This window comes from Chiloscyllium plagiosum, unplaced genomic scaffold, assembly GCF_037043375.1.
Source record: "Chiloscyllium plagiosum isolate Xiang-an unplaced genomic scaffold, Cpla_swu_hap1 HiC_scaffold_21, whole genome shotgun sequence".
In the NCBI taxonomy this organism is placed as follows: Eukaryota; Metazoa; Chordata; class Chondrichthyes; order Orectolobiformes; family Hemiscylliidae; genus Chiloscyllium; species Chiloscyllium plagiosum.
In genome coordinates this window covers 69,681,458-69,699,933 of record NW_028270159.1, presented here as the reverse complement: position 1 = coordinate 69,699,933, position 18,476 = coordinate 69,681,458, and the positions used below count along the sequence as shown (strand labels likewise).

General features: G+C 45.0%; 1 protein-coding gene across 1 annotated transcript in view; it reads right to left on the bottom strand.

The window, feature by feature from the left end:
* Positions 1–1,915: 1,915 nt before the first annotated feature.
* Positions 1,916–18,476, bottom strand: part of LOC148146300 (uncharacterized) — a 33,558-nt gene continuing 16,997 nt past the window's right edge. The window contains 2 exon segments of the mRNA XM_087998633.1: positions 1,916–2,040; positions 14,703–15,867. Coding sequence (XP_087854759.1) covers positions 1,916–2,040; positions 14,703–15,867 — 1,290 coding nt within the window.

Genomic DNA, 18,476 nt, shown 5'->3' with positions numbered 1-18,476 from the left:
GGAGGTTACAAGTATGTGAAGTAATTGGTGAGGGGGAGGAGATGACAGAGATAGGAAATGTTATAGGAGTTAGAATGATTGAAGACACTCGTCCACAAGACAAAACATAGATACGGTTTTGAAGAGAGAATAGGCAACAGAAAATCCCAGGCAGCATTACCACCCTCTCCTGGCAGGCCTGTTTTCCCCTCTGTTGTCCAGGTTCTCACCAAGACAACACATGCCTGGATTGAAAACTGGAACTCCCGATGCTGTCTCAGTACAGCAAAACTTAAAGAAGGGGTGGTGTACTGTGTTCCCCTCCAGCACTATATCTATATCATGTCTTGTTAGCTGATGTTTGGAGCCCTCTCATTGCCCTCTGCACTGGAGTGATCTTGCCTGACGGCAGGATTTATTGAAGGCTCCCGACTTCCCTGACCTTTATCTCTCTAGCTGATCAACCATTTTCTCAACCAGCAGTTGGCAAGTTTATTGAGCCAGGAACTTCCTGAGTACCTGTGGAAGACACGGAAATAGGCAGAATGGGAAATTAGACTGATGCTGTGAGGGTTACACATGTAGAATGGCACTGAGCCCCACAGAGATCTGGAAAATCCCAGTCTCCGTACCTGGCCTGTGCTGCCTCATCTCTTTGGAGTGGAGAATTCTGTTGGGTCAGGATCTGGAGTAGCTGCAAGAGTGAGACGCTGACAGAGGCAGCAATTAGACCCACACAGTGAGGGATACCACATGGAGAGATACTGAGTGATATCACCAGAGTGTAGGATCAAACAATTGTGCAGGACGAAAGGACTTTGCTTGATGTTGCACTGGAATGCACAATCTGTGAGCAGGCGAAGTGATGGCCTAGTGGACTTACTGTGAACCTATTTATCCAGAAAATCAGCAAATGTTCTCTGGACACAGGTTCAAATCCAACCATTACAAATGGTTGAATGTGAGTTAAATGCTTCAAAATAGATGCAATTAAAAAGCTACAATTGCTGAAGTTACGAAAACTCCATCGGGTGCATTCATGTCTTTAGTGAATTAATCTAAGATGGGACTGGGATATCAAAGGTATTACAGAAACACAGCTGAGGGAGAGACAGGACAGGCAGCTCAATGTTCCAGGGAAAGATGCTGTAGGAAGGACAGAAGGGAAGCTGAAAGAGGAGGAATGCGTGTTCCCTTTCCTCTGATGGTTCTATAGACTCCGATAGCCTCGCCCTCCTGCAACTTGACGTTCTCAAGGTGACGGACCTGAAGCCCGCGATCCCTCTTCGCTCAAACAAATGGCGGCCGTAAACATGGGCCTCTTCCCTGATCAGAGACCGCCTTCTCCTTACCCAGGCCTGGAGGGTCTTTTATATTTTTTTTAACCTATATCCAGGCCATGTGAAGTCTCTCCTCCCATTTCTCCCAGCGAGGCTCCCACACACAGGCTCTGAGCGCTGCTCTCTGAAGCCTATTGCAGCCGCTGCTGAAGAAAGCTGCTCCATGTCTCGCACTGTCCTGACCAATGTGACACTACGCATGCCACACATGGAAACCCAACTGCGCGTACGTCTGAAATTATCGGTGAGTTTATAGAGAATATTCATTTCTGCACAGAATCGTGAGTAAAATATTAGTCATTAACAATTGCTCTGTCGAGTTACAGTCGTAGTGATGTCTCGCATGCATACAGAATGTTCATTACAATTCAACCATACCAGCCAAGTATATAAGTTGCCAATCGTTCTGGGAGTTTGAAATGAAGTTTCTTACTCGAGTTGTGTAAATCGATTGGAAATATGTACAATATCAGATGTACATTTCAATTATTTCTTATATTCTCCCATTGATTTATGAGAGAGGTTCAATTCTCCACTATGTAGTGAGAATGATCAATCCTGCAAAACAGTTTGCTTTCTGACCAATCCTGAAGCGGTCACTCCTCGAGCATGCTTTGGCTCCGCTTCTCACTCACCCTGGTTGGCGGAGCGGCCGCTGCTCCGTCCTCCAGTTCCGCCCTTTCCTCCCAATAGCCGAGTTGATTCAGGCGTGACTCTGCAGCTAAACACCAGAAACGTTAAGGGACAAGGGAAGTTAGAGACGATGCCTTGTGATGCGGTGAAAATGTCCCTTATATTGGACCGAAAGGCCTGGGTTCAATTCACAACTGGTGCAGGTGTGTGCAATAACAACTTTGAACAGGTTCATTAGGAAAAGTACAAGGGAAGTTAGGCAAAGTGTTAAAACAATAGAAAATGCATGCAATGTGGTGGGGCTCTCAATGCTCAGATGAGTTTAGTCTTCACCAAGTGTTTCAGGGTCCCAGTGGGTCCCAGTACAGACTGTTCCACTTCTACGTGTGCCATGATTGTGGGGCAAAGTGCTGTGGTTGGATACAGAGGTGCTTTTCTGGAACTCCCTTGGTTTTGGAAGTGAAAATAAGTGAGAAGGAGTAGGGTTTTCTTTGAGTTACCTGTTCAACTCCTGTTGAAGCATCTCATTGTTGCCCTGACTCTAACGTTTCCTGCTCCTAGGATGCTGCCTGAACTGCTGTGCTTTTCCAGCATCACTCTAATCTAAACTCTGGTTTCCAGCATCTGCAGTCTTCAATTTTGCCTAGTCTACTTGTTTTGTAGAGAAAAGTGATATTTCGTAAGCCCATAACTCAATAAAATTTCTTATGGATACAAATTCCAGAACCTTTTTAGGAGGAATGTTCCAGATTCTGACAACTATGCATTCATCTAGAAACTGTTCAGTGTTGTCTCTGGGATTACAAAGGGCTGAATAGAAAGATGAAATGCTGTTCTTGAGCTCCCATTGAGATTCAGATTAGATTAGATCAGATCAGATTACTGACAGTGTGGAAACAGGCCCTTCGGCCCAACAAGTCCACACCGACCCGCCGAAGCGCAACCCACCCATACCCCTACATTTACCCCTTACCTAACACTACGGGAAATTTAGCATGGCCAATTCACCTGACCTGCACATCTTTGGACTGTGGGAGGAAACCGGAGCACTCGGAGTAAACCCACGCAGACACAGGGAGAACGTGCAAACTCCACACAGTCAGTCGCCTGAGGCGGGAATTGAACCCGGGTCTCTGGCGCTGTGAGGCAGCAGTGCTCATTGGAAAGTACAGGAGGCAAAGTGCAGTGCAGGTGTGAGCAAACAATGAAATGGCAGAGCTGCAACGTGAGTGCTGCTTGGCTCATTGAGAGTGTTTTGGAGTTGGGTGAAAACAGAATGAGTTGAGACAGGGAGAAGGTGAAGCTGGAACTCAGTTTTAGTTTAGGCCATTCAAAAAATCACTTGGTCCCAATGGGAATAGGCATTTTGTAAGTGATACTGCGGAGTATTTTGTAACAGTTTTTAAAGTATAACATATCAACTTAAGTAAAGATCTGGCCTTTTGATTATAATCGAAATGTTTGAAGTGAAAGAAAATTGCTAGCTCATTTGATTTCTCTTAATGGGAGTAACCAGTTGAATGTAGAGAGATGATGTGACAGGAGAACTCAGTCCCGTGGTGTGCTCCTGTACAATGTGGGAAATAAGGGACGCTTCCAGTGCCGCTGACGGTTATGTGTGCCGGAAGTGTGCCATATGCAGCTACAGGGAAACTGTTTTTCAGAACTGGAGCTGTGAGTGGACTCACTGTGGAGCATCTGTGATACTGACAATGATATGGACAGCACGTTTAGTGAGTTAGTCACACTGCAGGTGAGGGTTACATAGGCAGAAAGGGAATGGGTAACATTCAGATTATGCAAATAGACAAGAAACGAGTGCAGGAGTCACCAGTGGTTATCCCCTTCTCAAACAGAAACAGATATACCGCTTGGGATTCTGTTGGGGTGGGGTTATTGGTGGCATAGCCTCAAAGGAAATCAGTAACAGCCTGGTTCATGAAACCACAGTATCTCTTCTGCGCAGAACGGGAGGAAAGAGAGTGACAGGGCTATAATGACAGGGGATTCAATAGTCAGGGGTACAGGCAGGCACTTCTGTGGCCACAGACATGAATCCAGGATGGTATGTTACCGCCCTGGTGCCTGGATTCGTGATATCATGGAGTGGCTATAGGACATTCTGGAGCTGGCGAGTAAACAGCCTGTGGTCGTGGAACACACAGACACCAACGACATCGCTAAACAAAGGGATGAGGGCCTAAAAGCTGTATAAAGGAAAATCAGACTTACATTAAAATATAGATACTAAAATGTAATAATGTCAGACTTGATCCCAGTGCCATGTGCTGGTGAGAGCAGGAATAAGAGGGTAGATCAGCTGGATGTGTAACTGGAGAAATGGTGTACCAGAGAAGGGTTTAGATTCTTCAAGCATTGGGACCGTTTCTGGGTTAGGTGGGACCTGCACAAGCTTGACCGTTTATCCCTGGGCAGAGCTGGGAGAAATCTAGGCTATAGGTTTGCTCGCTGAGCTGTAGGTTTGATATCCAGACGTTTCATTACCTGGCTAGGTAACATCATCAGTGGCGACCTCCAAGTGAAGCGAAGCTGTTGTCTCCTGCTTTCTATTTATATCTTTCTCCTGGATGGAGTTCCTGGGGTTTGTGGTGACGTCATTTCCTGTTCGTTTTCTGAGGGGTTGATAGATGGCATCTAGATCTATGTGCTTGTTTATGGCGTTGTGGTTGGAGTGCCAGGCCTCTACGAATTCTCTGGCATGTCTTTGCTTAGTCTGTCCCAGGATAGATGTGTTGTCCTTGTCGAAATTGTGTTTTTTTTTTCATCCGTGTGTAGGGCTATGAGGGAGAGGGGGTCGTGTCGTTTTGTGGGTAGCTGGTGTTCATGTATCCTGGTGGCTACCTTTCTTTCTGTTTGTCCTACGTAGTGTTTGTGGCAGTCCTTGCATGGAATTTTATAGATGACGTTGGTTTTGTCCATGGGTTTTACTGAGTCTTTTAAGTTTGTTAGTTTTTGTTTGAGAGTGTTGGTGGTTTGTGTGCTACTAGCATTCCGAGTGGTCTCAGTTGTCTGGCTGTCATTTCTGAAACTTCTTTGATATATGGTAATTTGGTTAGGGTTTCTGGCTGTGTTTTGTCTGCTTGTCGTGGTTTGTTCTTGAGGAATCTGCGCACTGTGTTTTTTGAATATCCGTTCTTCTTGAATACGTCATATAGATGGCTCTCCTCTGTTTTTCGAAGTTCGTTTGTGCTACAGTGTGTGGTGGCTCGTTGGAATAGTGTTCTGATACAGCTTCCTTTGTGTGTGTTGGGATGGTTGCTGGTGTAGTTAAGTATTTGGTCAGTGTTTGTCAGTTTTCTGCATACGCAGGTTTGTAATTCCCCCTTGTCCTTTCTTTCTACTGTGATGTCCAGAAATGGGAAAGGAGCACAAAGGTACACGGAGTACTCCAGGTGTGATCTCACCAAGGCCCTTCCAGAAATGTATCCCTGCTCCTGTACTCGAATCCTCTCACAATGTAGCTCACATCTCATTCACATTCCCTATTGCTTCCCAATCCGGCCTGCTTCTGAATGGAGGGAATCACAGAGAAATACAGGATAAAATGGAGTCAGGGTCTCTTGTATAAAGCTACTGAACACAATGCCCTCATCATATCCATACTGATCATGAAGCACACATGCCTGGTATGAACATTTAAATGCTTCTTCAAGGCTGCAATGTTTCCTGCATCTGTCACCATTTCAGATGCTGCCAGACCTGCTGAGGATCTCCAGCACTTTTTGTTTTTATTACAGATTTTCACCATTTTGCTGAAGCAGTTAGAGTCAGAGACTTATACAGCACGGAAACAGACCGTTCAGTCCAACTCGTCCATATCGATCAGATATCCTAAACTGATCCAGTCCCATTTGGGAGAGTTGCCGAATATCACTCTGATCACACTCTATTCATGTACCCCTCATGACGCCTTTTAAATGTTGTAATTAGACCTGCGTCCATCATTCCTATGGCAACTTATTCCATACACCCACCAACATCTGAGTAAAACGTTTGCCCCTTAGTTCCCTTTGAAATCTTTCCACTCTCTCCTTAAACCCAATGCCCTGACATTTTGAACTCCCCGACACTGGATGAAACAAAGACCTTGGGTATTCACCCTATCATGCTCCTCTACAAGATAACCCCTCAGTCTCTGACGCTCCAGGGGAAAAGCCCCAGCCTATTGAGCTTCTCCCCTTAACTCCACAGTCCTAATAATAATCGTGTAGTTATTTTCTAAAACCGTTCAGGTTTAGCAAAACAGAGTCGGAGAAATGTACAGAATAGAAACAAACCCTTTTGTCCTACTTGTCATGCCAACCAGCCCAATCTATACATGCATCAACTTCTGCCTGCGTGAAGTAAGTTGTCCCAACGGTTCCCTTGAAGTCTTTCCCCTCTCACGTTAAACCTATGCCCTCTGATTTTGGACTCCCCTATACTGGGAATAAAGAACCCGTAACTAGTTACCCCGTCGTTGCTCCTCACAACTTTATAAAGTTGTATAAGTTCAGTGCTCCAGGGAAAATATCCTCAGCCCCTCCCTATAGTTCAAAAGTTCCAATACTAGCAACACGCTTGTAAATCTTTTCTGAACTTTTTCAAGTTTCCCAACATCCTTCCTATAGCAGGAAGACCAGAATTGACAGCAGTCTGGGCATTCCAATGTTACAACCAACACTTATACTCAATGCACTGCCCAGAAACAGTTAGCATACCAAACACCACCATCACTAACATGTCTACCTACAAGCCCACTTTCAAGGAACTATCAACCCACACTCCATGGTCTATTTGTTCGTTAAAACTTCCCAGGAACTTGCCATTATGAGGTTGAGACCTATCCTGGTAACATCTTTCCGAAATCAGGGAGAGTAGAATTGAGTGCAGTATTCTAAAACTGGCCTCACCAATGTCCGATACAGCCAGAACGTGACCTCCGAACTCTGATACTCAGTCACAGAATCCCTACAGTGTGGAAGCAGGCCATTCAGCCCATGAGACTATACCAACCATCGGAACAGCATCCCACTTGAACCATGTAACCAAGCATTTCCTACAGCCAATCCACCTAACCTGCACGTCTTTGATTGTTTGAGGGAACCAGAGCACTCAGAGGAAGCCCACGGAGATTCAAAGAGGGAGAATGCGCAAACATCACACAGAGAGGTATCGAACCCAGGTTCATTTATTGATCTGTGCACAGACCAATAAAAGTCAGCATTACAAATGCAGCCTTCAGCACCTGATCTCCCTGAAACTCTACTTTCCAGGAACTGTGTAATAGTTCTGACCCCTCAGAGGGATTTAAGGTGAGGAGGAGAGAACAGGAACAAGATTGAGTTGTAGATCTATAAAATAACTCTCCAACCACCTCTCTGTTCCGCCCGTCCTCTGTTCCCCGCTCTCTGTCCCCCGCTCTCTGTTAACCCCGATCTCTGTTCCCCCACTCTCTGTCCCCCCTTCCCCACTCTGTTCCATCCTTCTCTGTTCCCCCTTCTCTGTTACTCACTCTCTCTGTTCCCCCCGTTTCCCCCTCTCTGTTTCCCCACTCTGTAACCCTCTGTTCCCACATGTACTCGCCCGCTGTACTCGCCCCCCTCTGTTCCCCCTCTCTGTTCCCCCGCTATCTGTTCTCCTCTCTCTCTTTCGCCCCCTGTTTCCCAGCCCCCTGTTTCCTCCGCCGCCGTTTCCCTCATCCCGTTTCCCCGCCCCTGTTTCGCGCCCTGTTTCCCCCGCCCCTGTTTCCCCGCCTCCTGTTCCCCGTTCCCTGTTTCCCCACACTCCCTGTTTCCCAACACCCTCTCAAACTACCCTCCCTTCCCTGTCCTCTAGTTCTGTACTCGCCTACCACAGGGAAAAGACCTTGCCAATTCCCCAACCATTCCCGGCCTGATTCTGTAAATCTCTATAAGATCACCCCTTAGAATCCGAAGCTCGAAGGAAAAATGCCCTATCGAAGCCTGCAATTCTTTTCTGACCCCTTTCAAGATTGAGAACATCCTTTCGATAGGAAGGAGACCAGAATGGCATCGAATATTCCAAAAGTTGCCTAATCAATATCCTGTAAAGCCACAATATGACCTGCCAATCCCAATACAAAGGTCTCTGACCAATAAAAGAAAGTAAACCTTCTTCACTAGCCTATCTACCTGCGACTCGACTTTAGATGAATAATGAAACTGCACTCCAAGGTCTCTTTGCTTCGCAACAATCCCCAGGAACGTAATATTAACAGTAAGGTTTGCTCTTCAAAATTTCAGCAACTCACATTTTTCTAAACTGAACTCCTCAGCGCAGTCACGAATCTGATCCAGATAGCTTTCTACTCTGAGGTGATCTTTTTCACTGTCCACCACACCTCCAATTTTGGTGTCAACTGCAAACTTACTAACAATACCTCTTATGTTCACATCCAAATCATTGATATAAAGGACGAAAAATAGTGGTTCCAGCACCGATCCTTGAGACACTCCACAGGTCACACGCCTCCAGCCTGAAAAGCATCCCTCCTCCACCACCCTCTGTCTTCTACCTTTGAGCCAGTTCTGTATTCAAATGGACAGTTCTCCCTGTAATCCATGAGATGTAACCTTGCTAACCAGTCTCCCGTAAGGAACCTGGTCGAATGCCTTACTGAAGTCCATGTAGATCATGTTGACCGCTCTGCCCTCATCAATCCTCTTTGTTACTTTTTCGGTAAACTCAGGCCACTTCATGAGACATGATTTCCCACGCACAAAGCTGTTATTAATATCCAGGACTTAACCCTGTACATTGGGGTCTGCATAGGTGTTAATATGTTATAGGTATTAATATTCTGGATAAAGTTCACGTACACCTGTTTTGTGTTAGTGACTGTGTATTGAGTCTTGTTAATATCACCAACACAGGTGAGTTCTTTTTGAAAGATAGTCACAATATCCCTAACCCCCTCCCATCTGCTCTGTGTCCTCCATCCCCACCGCATACAGCGTAAGAAACATGAGTTTCCATGTGAGTGAGATTGAGAAAACATTCCCTTCTTTCCTGTAGCCTACCAAGAAATGGTGGCAGCGTCCTTACTTCTGGACCAGGAATATCGGGTCCAGAGTTGAGTAACAGCATCTTTGAATAGGCTGGTTAGATAACATACCCAAACCACGAGGCCCTACTGTCTTCCAGCTGTCCCTGCCTGAGCCTCCACACAGAATCTTCCTGTTGCTTCTCTACTGTCAGAATCTCCCATTGCTCAGATTGTCCATGTTACGAAAAAAGAGAAAATGCTGGAAAATCTGAGCAAGTCTTTCAGCATCTGTAAGGAGAGAGAAGACCTGACGTTTCACATATAGCTGACTCAGCTGAAAATAGCTGACTCGAAACGTCAGCTATTTTCTCTCTTTACATATGCTGCAAAACCTGTTGAGATTTTCCAACATTTACTCTTTTTGCTGTGGTTCTGTTCGCCGAGCTGGAAGTTTTTGTTGCAAACGTTTCGTCCCCTGTCTAGGTGACATCCTCAGTGCTTGGGAGCCTCCTGTGAAGCGCTTCTGTGGTGTTTCCTCCGGCATTTATAGTGGCCTGTCCCTGCCGCTTCCAGTTGTCAGTTTCAGCTGTCCACTGGAGTGGCCGGTATATTGGGAACAGGTCTATGTGTTTGTTGATGGAGTTTGTGGATGAGTGCCATGCTTCTCGGAATTCCCTGGCTGTTCTTTGTTTCGGTTGTCCTATAATGGTAGTGTTGTCCCAGTCAAATTCATGTTGCTTGTCGTCTGCATCTGTGTAGAGAGAGCAGAGTTAATATTTTTACTTGAATGACTCTTGTTCAGAACTGCAGATCTCTATGAAGAAGGGTCACTAGACTCAACATGAACTTTGCTTTCTCTCCACAGATGCTGCAAAACTATTGAGTTTCTCCAGCAACTTCTGTTTTTCTTTCAGATTGTCGATTTTATAGTCCGTTCTTTTATATTCGTCGTGGAAATGAAATCAACTCGACTCAAATGCGAGCAAGAGCAAAGAAAAAGTTTATTCGGACCCTGCAGGGTGGACCCAATACTTTTGGCAAAATGCCTCATGTCAGGGTGCCTGGATAGCTTTCACATTTTCCCTTTAGACTAAACTACGCTTACTCATATCACATCTCAAGAACAAGAGCTTAGAACATTCGAGCTTCTTTCCACATATGGAGTTGTTTCTTTTCTCATTTCTTGAATATTGATATAGTAGTTTACTGTCCTTGTGAGTCTACTGTGAGTCTGGTTTAAACAATTCATTTTTCCATGACTTTGCTTTTCTGCCTGCCTGCAAGACTTTGCAAAGTATTCACTTTGCAAAGATTTCGCAATAAATGTTAATTTTCCAGTGTAATGTTAAAGAAATTATTGACTTGTCATTCTAATTTTTGTAAAATTTTTGCGAGTGTTGTAAAAAGAAATCTTAGGTGGCATCTTGCAGTTAATGCTGCAGACCTAATGCTCGAACTGAATCCTGGAGACTTTGAACTTTGCCAAGGATGATATGTTATCAGTTGTTTCTCATCAGTTGACGGTGTGGCGTAGATTCAAGAGCTGCTGGTCCAGTGAGGGGGAAGACAGATCGGTACATTTCTGAGCCCTACTGTTCGTGCTGATGATCGCTGAGGCTGTGACGGTGGGCACTGTCAGGGAAATGAGGGAGGCAGGCCTGAGAGATCATGAAGAGACAAGACGTCAAAGAGAACAGGTCGATGTCAGCATGGCTTAGCAATGGGAAGGTGTCAGACTCCTTCCCTGTCATTTTCCCAATCTTAACACCTCCCAGTTAAAAGCCGGTGAATAATTGAGCATTCATTAACGCAAAGTCTTTCAATAATTATTTCGAGCCCTTCAATGTTCACGTCTTCGGTTGTTTACTTACAAGTACTAGACTGTGCAATGAGGGGAAACAAATTGAAGACTCATCGACTACCTAACTCTGCTTCCCAATACTATTACATCAGACACCTCCCCTCACCCCATCTCTCAAAATAGAATAGACTATGGTGTCCTGCAAACCACTGTTAATCTTTTTAAAAAGTCATCATATATGGCAGTCATATCTTTTGAAAGTGACCTTTCTTAACAGAATGTAATGTGAAAAGGAACTTCTGGAGAGCAGACATTTCTTTAAGATTTCTGGAGGAACCTCCTCTTGACAGCATCTTCCAGTGCTATAGCAAACACGACCATTCCAGACCACAGCCTCTCCCAAAATTTGCATTATTCCTGGTGATTAGAGTGATTCCTTTTTTTTAACAAAAAAGCCGTATCAGTTCAAAAGAGCCTTTTGATCTTCAGGGTTTATTTTCAAATGCTTGCAAGTCATTTATATGTGAAAATCCTTTGTTTAATTTGTGCTTTATGTTGACATGTAGCTGGGGACATTTTGACAGACCAGATTATCAGGAGGATGGGAATCAAAGTTTGCCAGACAGGAGGGTAAACATGACGAAGCAAGTTTCATTTGATCGGATTTTGATGTGGTTTGGTTATGCTTCATTTGGAATACAACAAATTGAAAAGGGAATTTTGAAGAACCATTGATTCCTTCAGAATCTATTGTGCAATGCTATGAATGACAGGCCAGACAACAGCAACTATATTAAAGTGGCTGCTGGACTGCCTCCTGAGGAATTTAATATTTGCAACAGAGTTGTCTTAAGCATTTGTACCAACATCGAACTATCGAAAAGCCTGAGACGGGAAATTCCTTGCTGATCAATATTGAGGTTATATTTCTGGACAATGCAGCCATAGTGAAAATAATAAAGAAATGAGTTCCTCTCCTTCACCCTACCTCATCGTTTCTCTTTGTTTCTCTTTCCTGCTCATACTCACTCCCCCACCCCCTCTACATACTACTTCCAAAATCATTGCCATGGCCTCCAAAGTTTGGTGACATTTGAAGAAATATGGCTGCAGACTGTGACCGACTCCTGGTCCCCTCACCTTGGTCTATCTCCCATAGAGTGTCGCCATTGAATGCTTTGCATTTTTTATAATCTAAGTTGGCCAGCTGCCATGCGTATCCACGGAGTCAAGCAGTTTCCCAAGTAATTGTTATTTGTTTGAATCAAGCAAGCTTATAAACGTCTTTCATGGCGAATTCAATCCAGGCAGCAGCACGTCCACACCGTTTCACTGATGTCATCAATTATTAGAAGTCTAAATACTGAGGTCATTATACTGCTCTAGGTCGGAGATGTGTAATTACTCCTGTGTTTATTATGGCCAGATCTTACAGTAAACTCCGAACGGATGGAGGAGCAGGAAAGGAAAAGGAATGAAATTCTCTTTTCAACAAAACAGCCAATACTGGCTAATATGACATGAAGCTTCAGTGAATTTGAATAATGACGAATTACTATATTCGCATTCTGAACCAAACATTTGTTCGTGAAAGGGATAAATTAGCAATAGTGTATAAAGTCTTGAGTTTCGTTTTCCGAGGTAATGAATTTAAACGTAAATTCTTGCATTTGGGATGTTTTCCCTCTGTTCCAGTGCAGACAAGTCTTTATTTGACCTCTTTATTCCACACCCACCAGCTCTTGCCCTCACAGCCAAAACTCTGGATGGTGATATGAAGTGCCAAATATTAACATTGTGATCATGGACATACTTAAAATGATTTAACTGATACTTTATGACCAGTTGCAGCTGTGAAAATGTTGACACATCACACCATGAATTCGGTGGAAACCGACGTTTGCCAGAACTAAAAGGAACTGGATTGGGAAGTACGTTTGGTCTGAGGTCAGATGAAATCTGCTATATTTGGTATCAATAATGTGAAAGGAAAGTTCTGGCAGTTATTGCAAGATTATGTCAGGATTGCCTCACTAAGGCATCCCATGGCAGCGTGGTGAACACCAGCACAGATGAGAACAATCACAGAAAACAACTGCTTGACTAGTTCAGAAATGATGGCACATTTTAAGAGATCTAACTTGAATCGGCATAAAACATCCAAAGTTTTTCAATGGACGGTTGAATTTTGCTTGTCTTTCAGTATGAAGGTCTTGCATAGCCAAGAAATGGCTATGAACAAGGGTGACATGCTGAAGAAATGGTGTTCTCATCTTTTCCCTCTGTGCTATCTCTTCCACACCCCAACCCCAGCATTGCCTCATTGTGTTGTACTGTAGACATCTTGTGGAAATGAATAGAACCCTATACCAACACGACTATCTTGCACAGTCATTGACGAACTTAAGAAAACTCGTTGACCAGGCGTAGAATACTGACTGACAAGTCTGCGATTTTTTTTTTGTTGTTGAACTGCTTTGGAGTTAATTCTGGATAAGTTTACTTATGTTAAATGACTTAATTTGTGCACTTTGATGAATTACAGTTCTGGAAACATTGTCTTAGCAAACGGTGAGGAAAATGGGAATGCAGGTTCTCCTGGATCAAGTGAAGTAAATTGCAAAGTAAGTTTAGTTGACTGCATGACTAAGTTAGTCATTATTTGATAAAATGACAAACCATTAGGAAATAACTGGAGAGCTGGCAGTTTGTGCAATGTTAAACAACCATCAATGGTAACAGCTCGGAGACAATGATTTGATCATGTTCGGCCCAGCTCTCAAAGAGGAAAATACCGACGTTCGCTACCAAGAGAAAGTGAGAACTGCAGGTGCTGAAGATCAGATCTGAAAAATATGTTGCTGGAAAAGCGCAGCAGGTCAGGCAACATTAAAGAAACAGGAGATTCGACGTTTCGGGCATAAGCCCTTCTTCAGGAATGAGGAGTGTGTGCCAAGCAGGCTAAGATAAAAGGTAGTGCGAGAGGCTGGAGAGGGTGTCGGGGCGGAGAGGTCGGGAAGAAGATTGCAGATCAAAAAGGCGGTGCTGAGTCTGAGGGTTGGGACTGAGAAAAGGTGGGGGCAAGGGAAATGAGAAAATTGGAGATCTCTGTATTCATCCCTTGTGGTTAGAGGGCTCCTAGATGGAAGATGAGGCGCTCTTCCTCCAGGCGTCGTGTTGCCATGGTCTGACAATGGAGCAGGCCAAGGAACTGCATGTTCTTGGCGGAGTGGGAGGGGGAGTTAAAGTGTTGAGCCACGGGGCGGTTGGGTTGGTTGGTGCGGGTGTCCCAGAGGTGTTCTCTGAAACATTCTGCAAGTAGGCGCCCTGTCTCCCCAATGTATTGGAGGCCACATCGGGTGCAGCGGATGTAGTAAATGATATGTGTGGAGGTGCAGTGAATTTCTGACGGATATGGAATGATCCCTTGGGGCCTTGGAGGGAAGTGAGGGGGGAGGTGTGGGCTCAAGTTTTGCATTTCTTTCGGTTGCAGGGGAAGGTGCCGGGAGTGGAGGTTGGGTTGGTGGGGGGTGTGGATCTGACGATGGAGTCGCGGAGGGACTGGTCTTTCCAGAACACTGATAGGGGTGGGGAGGGAAATATATCCTTGTGGTGGGGTCTGTTTGGAGGTGGCGGAAATGAGGCAGAATGACAAGATGTATCTAGAGGTTGTTGGGGTGGTAGGTGAGGACCAGTGGGGTTCTGTCATGGTGGCGATTGGAGGGGCGGGGTTGAAGGGCGGAGGAGTGGGAAGTGGAGGAGATGCTTTGGAGAGCATCGTCAACCACGTCTGAAGGGAAATTCTGGTCTTTGAAGAAGGAGGCCATCTGGGTTTTTTGGTATTGGAACGGGTCCTTCTTGGAGCAGATGCGGCGAACGCGAAGGAATTGGGAATATGGGATGGCGTTTTTACAGGGGGCAGGATGGGAGGAGGTGTAACCGAGGTAGCTGTGGGAGTCAGTCCGTTTATAGTAAATGTCCGTGTTGAGTTGGTGGTCCGAGATAGAAATGGAGACGTCTAGAAAGGGGAGGGAGGAATCTGAGATGGTCCAGGTAAATTTGAGGTCGGGGTAGAAGGGGTTAGTAAAGTGGATGAACTGTCCAACCTCCTCGTGGAAGTACGAGCTAGCACCAATACAGTCATCGATGTAGCGGAGGAAAAGGTGGGGGATGGTGCCAGTGTAGCTGCGGAAGATGGACTGTTCCACATGTCCAACGAAGAGGCAGTCATAGCTGGGGCCCATGCGGGTGCCCATGGCTGCTCCTTTGGTTTGGAGGAAGTGGGAGGATTGGAAAGAGAAGTTGTTAAGAGTGAGGACCAGTTCAGTCAGTCGACGGAGGGTGTCAGCGGGAGGGTACTGGTTTGTTCGGCGGGAAAGGAAGAGGCGGAGGGCTCTGAGGCCTTTGTGATGGGGGATGGAGGTGTATAGGGACTGGATGTCCATGGTGAAGATAAGGCGTTGGGGGGCGGGGAAGTGAAAATCATGGTGGAGGTGGAGGGCATGGGTGGTGTCCCAAACGTAGGTGGGAAGTTCTTGGACTAAGGGGGACAGGACCGTGTCAAGGTATTCAGAAATGAGTTCAGTGGGGCAGGAGCAGGCTGAGACAATGGGTCGTCCGGGGCAGAGAGGTTTGTGGATTTTGGGCAGGAGGTAGAAACGGGCGGTGCGGGGTTGTGGGACTATGAGGTTGGAGGCGGTGGATGGGAGATCCCCTGAGTTAATGAGGTTATGGATGGTCTGGGAGATGATATTTTGGTGGTGGGAGATGGGGTCATGGTCAAGGGGGCAATAGGAGGAGATGTCCACGAGCTGGTGTTTAGCCTCAGGAATATAAAGATCGGTGCACCAAACTACCACCGCGCCTCACTTGTCTGCCGGTTTGATGGTGAGGTTAGGGTTGGAGCGGAGGGAGTAGAGAGCTGCATGTTGCGAGGGTGAGAGTTTGGAGTGTGTGAGAGGGGTGGAGAGGTTGAGGCAGTCAATGTCACGGTGGCAGTTGGCTATGAAATGATCGAGAGCAGGTAAGAGGCCAGCACGGAGTGTCCAGGTGGATGGGGTGTGTTGGAGGCGGGAAAAGGGGTCGTGAGAGAGTGGGTGGGAGTCCTGGTTGAAAAAGTAGGCGCAGAGGTGAAGGCGGCAGAAGAAATGCTCGATGCCTCGCCACGTGTTGAATTCGTTAATCCGGGAGCATAGGGGGATGAAGGTGAGGCCTCTGCTGAGGACTAATCTTTCATCCTCAGAGAGGGGGAGGTCTGGAGGGATGGTGAAAATACGGCAGGGCTGGGAGCTAGGAGCTCGGACCTGGTATGGGACTGGAGCTGGGAGTGGGGGCGGGGTTAGGCTTGGGAACGGAGATCGGCGTGGGGCGGGGTTAGGCGTGGGGGCGGGGACTGGGACGGGGTTAGGCGTGGGGGCGGGGATCGGGGTGGGAGCAGAGACACATGCGGCGTGGTCGTTGAGCGTGGGACGTTCGCTACCAAGTCCTTTTACTATTTGATACTGCAAAACGTCTCCTTATGAAAATTGTAGATTCCTTTTGAACAACTCAGTGGAAGCTGCATCCATCACTACACTGTTAGGCAGACCATTCCAGTTTCCAAACTATGCTGTTTCTTTCAAAAAAGAATTGCTTGCAACCGTTTTTATTTGCTGATAATCTTAAATTAGTGTCCTTTTCTTCTCAGGACTTTTTAAAGAAGAATCTATACAGTATGGAAACAGGCCACTTGACCCTAAAAGTCTGCAACAACCCTCCAAAGAGTAAACAATCCAGATGCATTCCCAAACCCTTTTACTCTACTCTATCGAAATCCCTCATGACTTTGAAAACTTGTAAAATGTCTTCTTCGTCTTCTCTTCTCCATAAAGAGCAGCCCGAGCTTCTTCAAACTAGCCACACAGTTGTGCAGTTGTTCATCTCCGGTAACATGTTTGTGGATCTTTTGTGCACCTTCTCAAATCCCTTCCTGAAGCATGCAGCATAAATACTAGCTGTGTTGGAAAAGCAGGGCTTTTTATAAACATTTGTCACAATTTCCTTATTTTGAATGTGACGGTCCTATTTAAAAAGTTCAGAATTCTAATGATATAGCAATCCGCACTGCCAACTTCATAATCTGTGTGCATACACAAAACATTCATAAACTGCATTAAATATTAGACTGGGATCACTTTCGAAGCATTGATCATTGTAGCAAAAGATGTTAGCTTGTGTATAAAATGAACAAAGAACAATCCAGAATAATTCTGAGTTGGAGGAGGTCTGATTTCAATGGGGCAAGAGGGCATTTGAACAAGGACATTTAAGCACAAATTTGGGCAATGTTCAACTTCAGCTGTACAGTGCAGCTTATCGTTTCCACAAGCAGGAAATGTTGGCAAAGACAAAAACAAAAATTGCCTGGATGATTTTGCAAAGGATACGGATTATTGATAACCCCAGTGAGAACCGTGCTAAATATACACAGTTCAGAGGGGACATGAAGAGTAAAGGAGACTGGCAACTAACATTAAAAGGGAATCCAAAAGTCAGCCTTAGTCACAAAAAGTGAAAGCGAAGCAAAAGAATGATTGGGACCAATTATCATCCATCCCCTGTTTATACTTCATAGGGGCAGGGATCTGGCTGAGGCATTATGAAGAGGAAATTGATGTCCAGTTCATGGTGAAAAAATGTACTTGATACTTGGATGAGATGAAGTTTGACAGAATTTTAGAAAGGCTAAAATAAAACAAAATTGCAGATGTTGGAAATCTGAAACAAAAATGGAACTGCTGGAAAATCTCCGCAGGTCTGGCAGCATCTGTGGCAGGAAAGTAGAATTCTGCTGCAATTTCTGCTTCAATTAGAAAGGCTGATTTTCATAGAGTGTTGGTAACTGATAACAACTGAATTGGAGACAACTTCGGATATAGAGAAAAGTAATATTGAAGCTGCAGCGGTAATGTCCACAACAACCTAATCCTGTTCAAATACAGGTATGGAATCAGAGACTGGAGAATCACAACTGTTAAAATATTTTTCGTTAAAATATTTTTCTTCAAAATTGTCTGGATGAGTCCAGCAAACAGATTCATCTCAGTGGTGGGAAAGCTTCTAATGTACTGTAATCTCAGCCTCAAGCAACAATACTGAGAGATCATATGGACTAACTTTATATGCTAAATAAATAATCTAGTGTGTAACCCGTTCACCTAAATCATGTGATGAAGGCTTATAATTCTGAAACTTCAGGTTTTTCTTGAGTATTTAAACCAGTTTAGAAACATAGAAAATAGGAGCAGGAGAAGGCCATGCAATCCTTCGAGTCTGCTGTGCCATTCATCACCATCATGGTTGATTGTCCAACTCAATACCTTTCTCCCCATAATATTCGATCCCATTTTCCACAAGTGCTATATCAAGTCGCCTCTTTAATTGTAGTTGAAAGTGCTTTCTTGAAGTTCCTAAATTTGTTCTTGCGTTCAATTGAAGCTGTGAAACAAACATGGAGTCCAAACTCTGTCTAAGTTCTGAGGAAGTTGACAATTTAAGTTCAAAAGAAAAGAAAATGACAGTCAAAAAGTAAGTTTGATCCAATGTATGACCATGTTATGCTTCATTTGCAAAACAGCAAGGTGACAAAGGAATTTCTGTAGAGCTGTTGGCCATATGTTTGACCATAAGAAATCGTTTCATGAAGATGTAAATGTTTTAGTGCTGTGTGCTACTC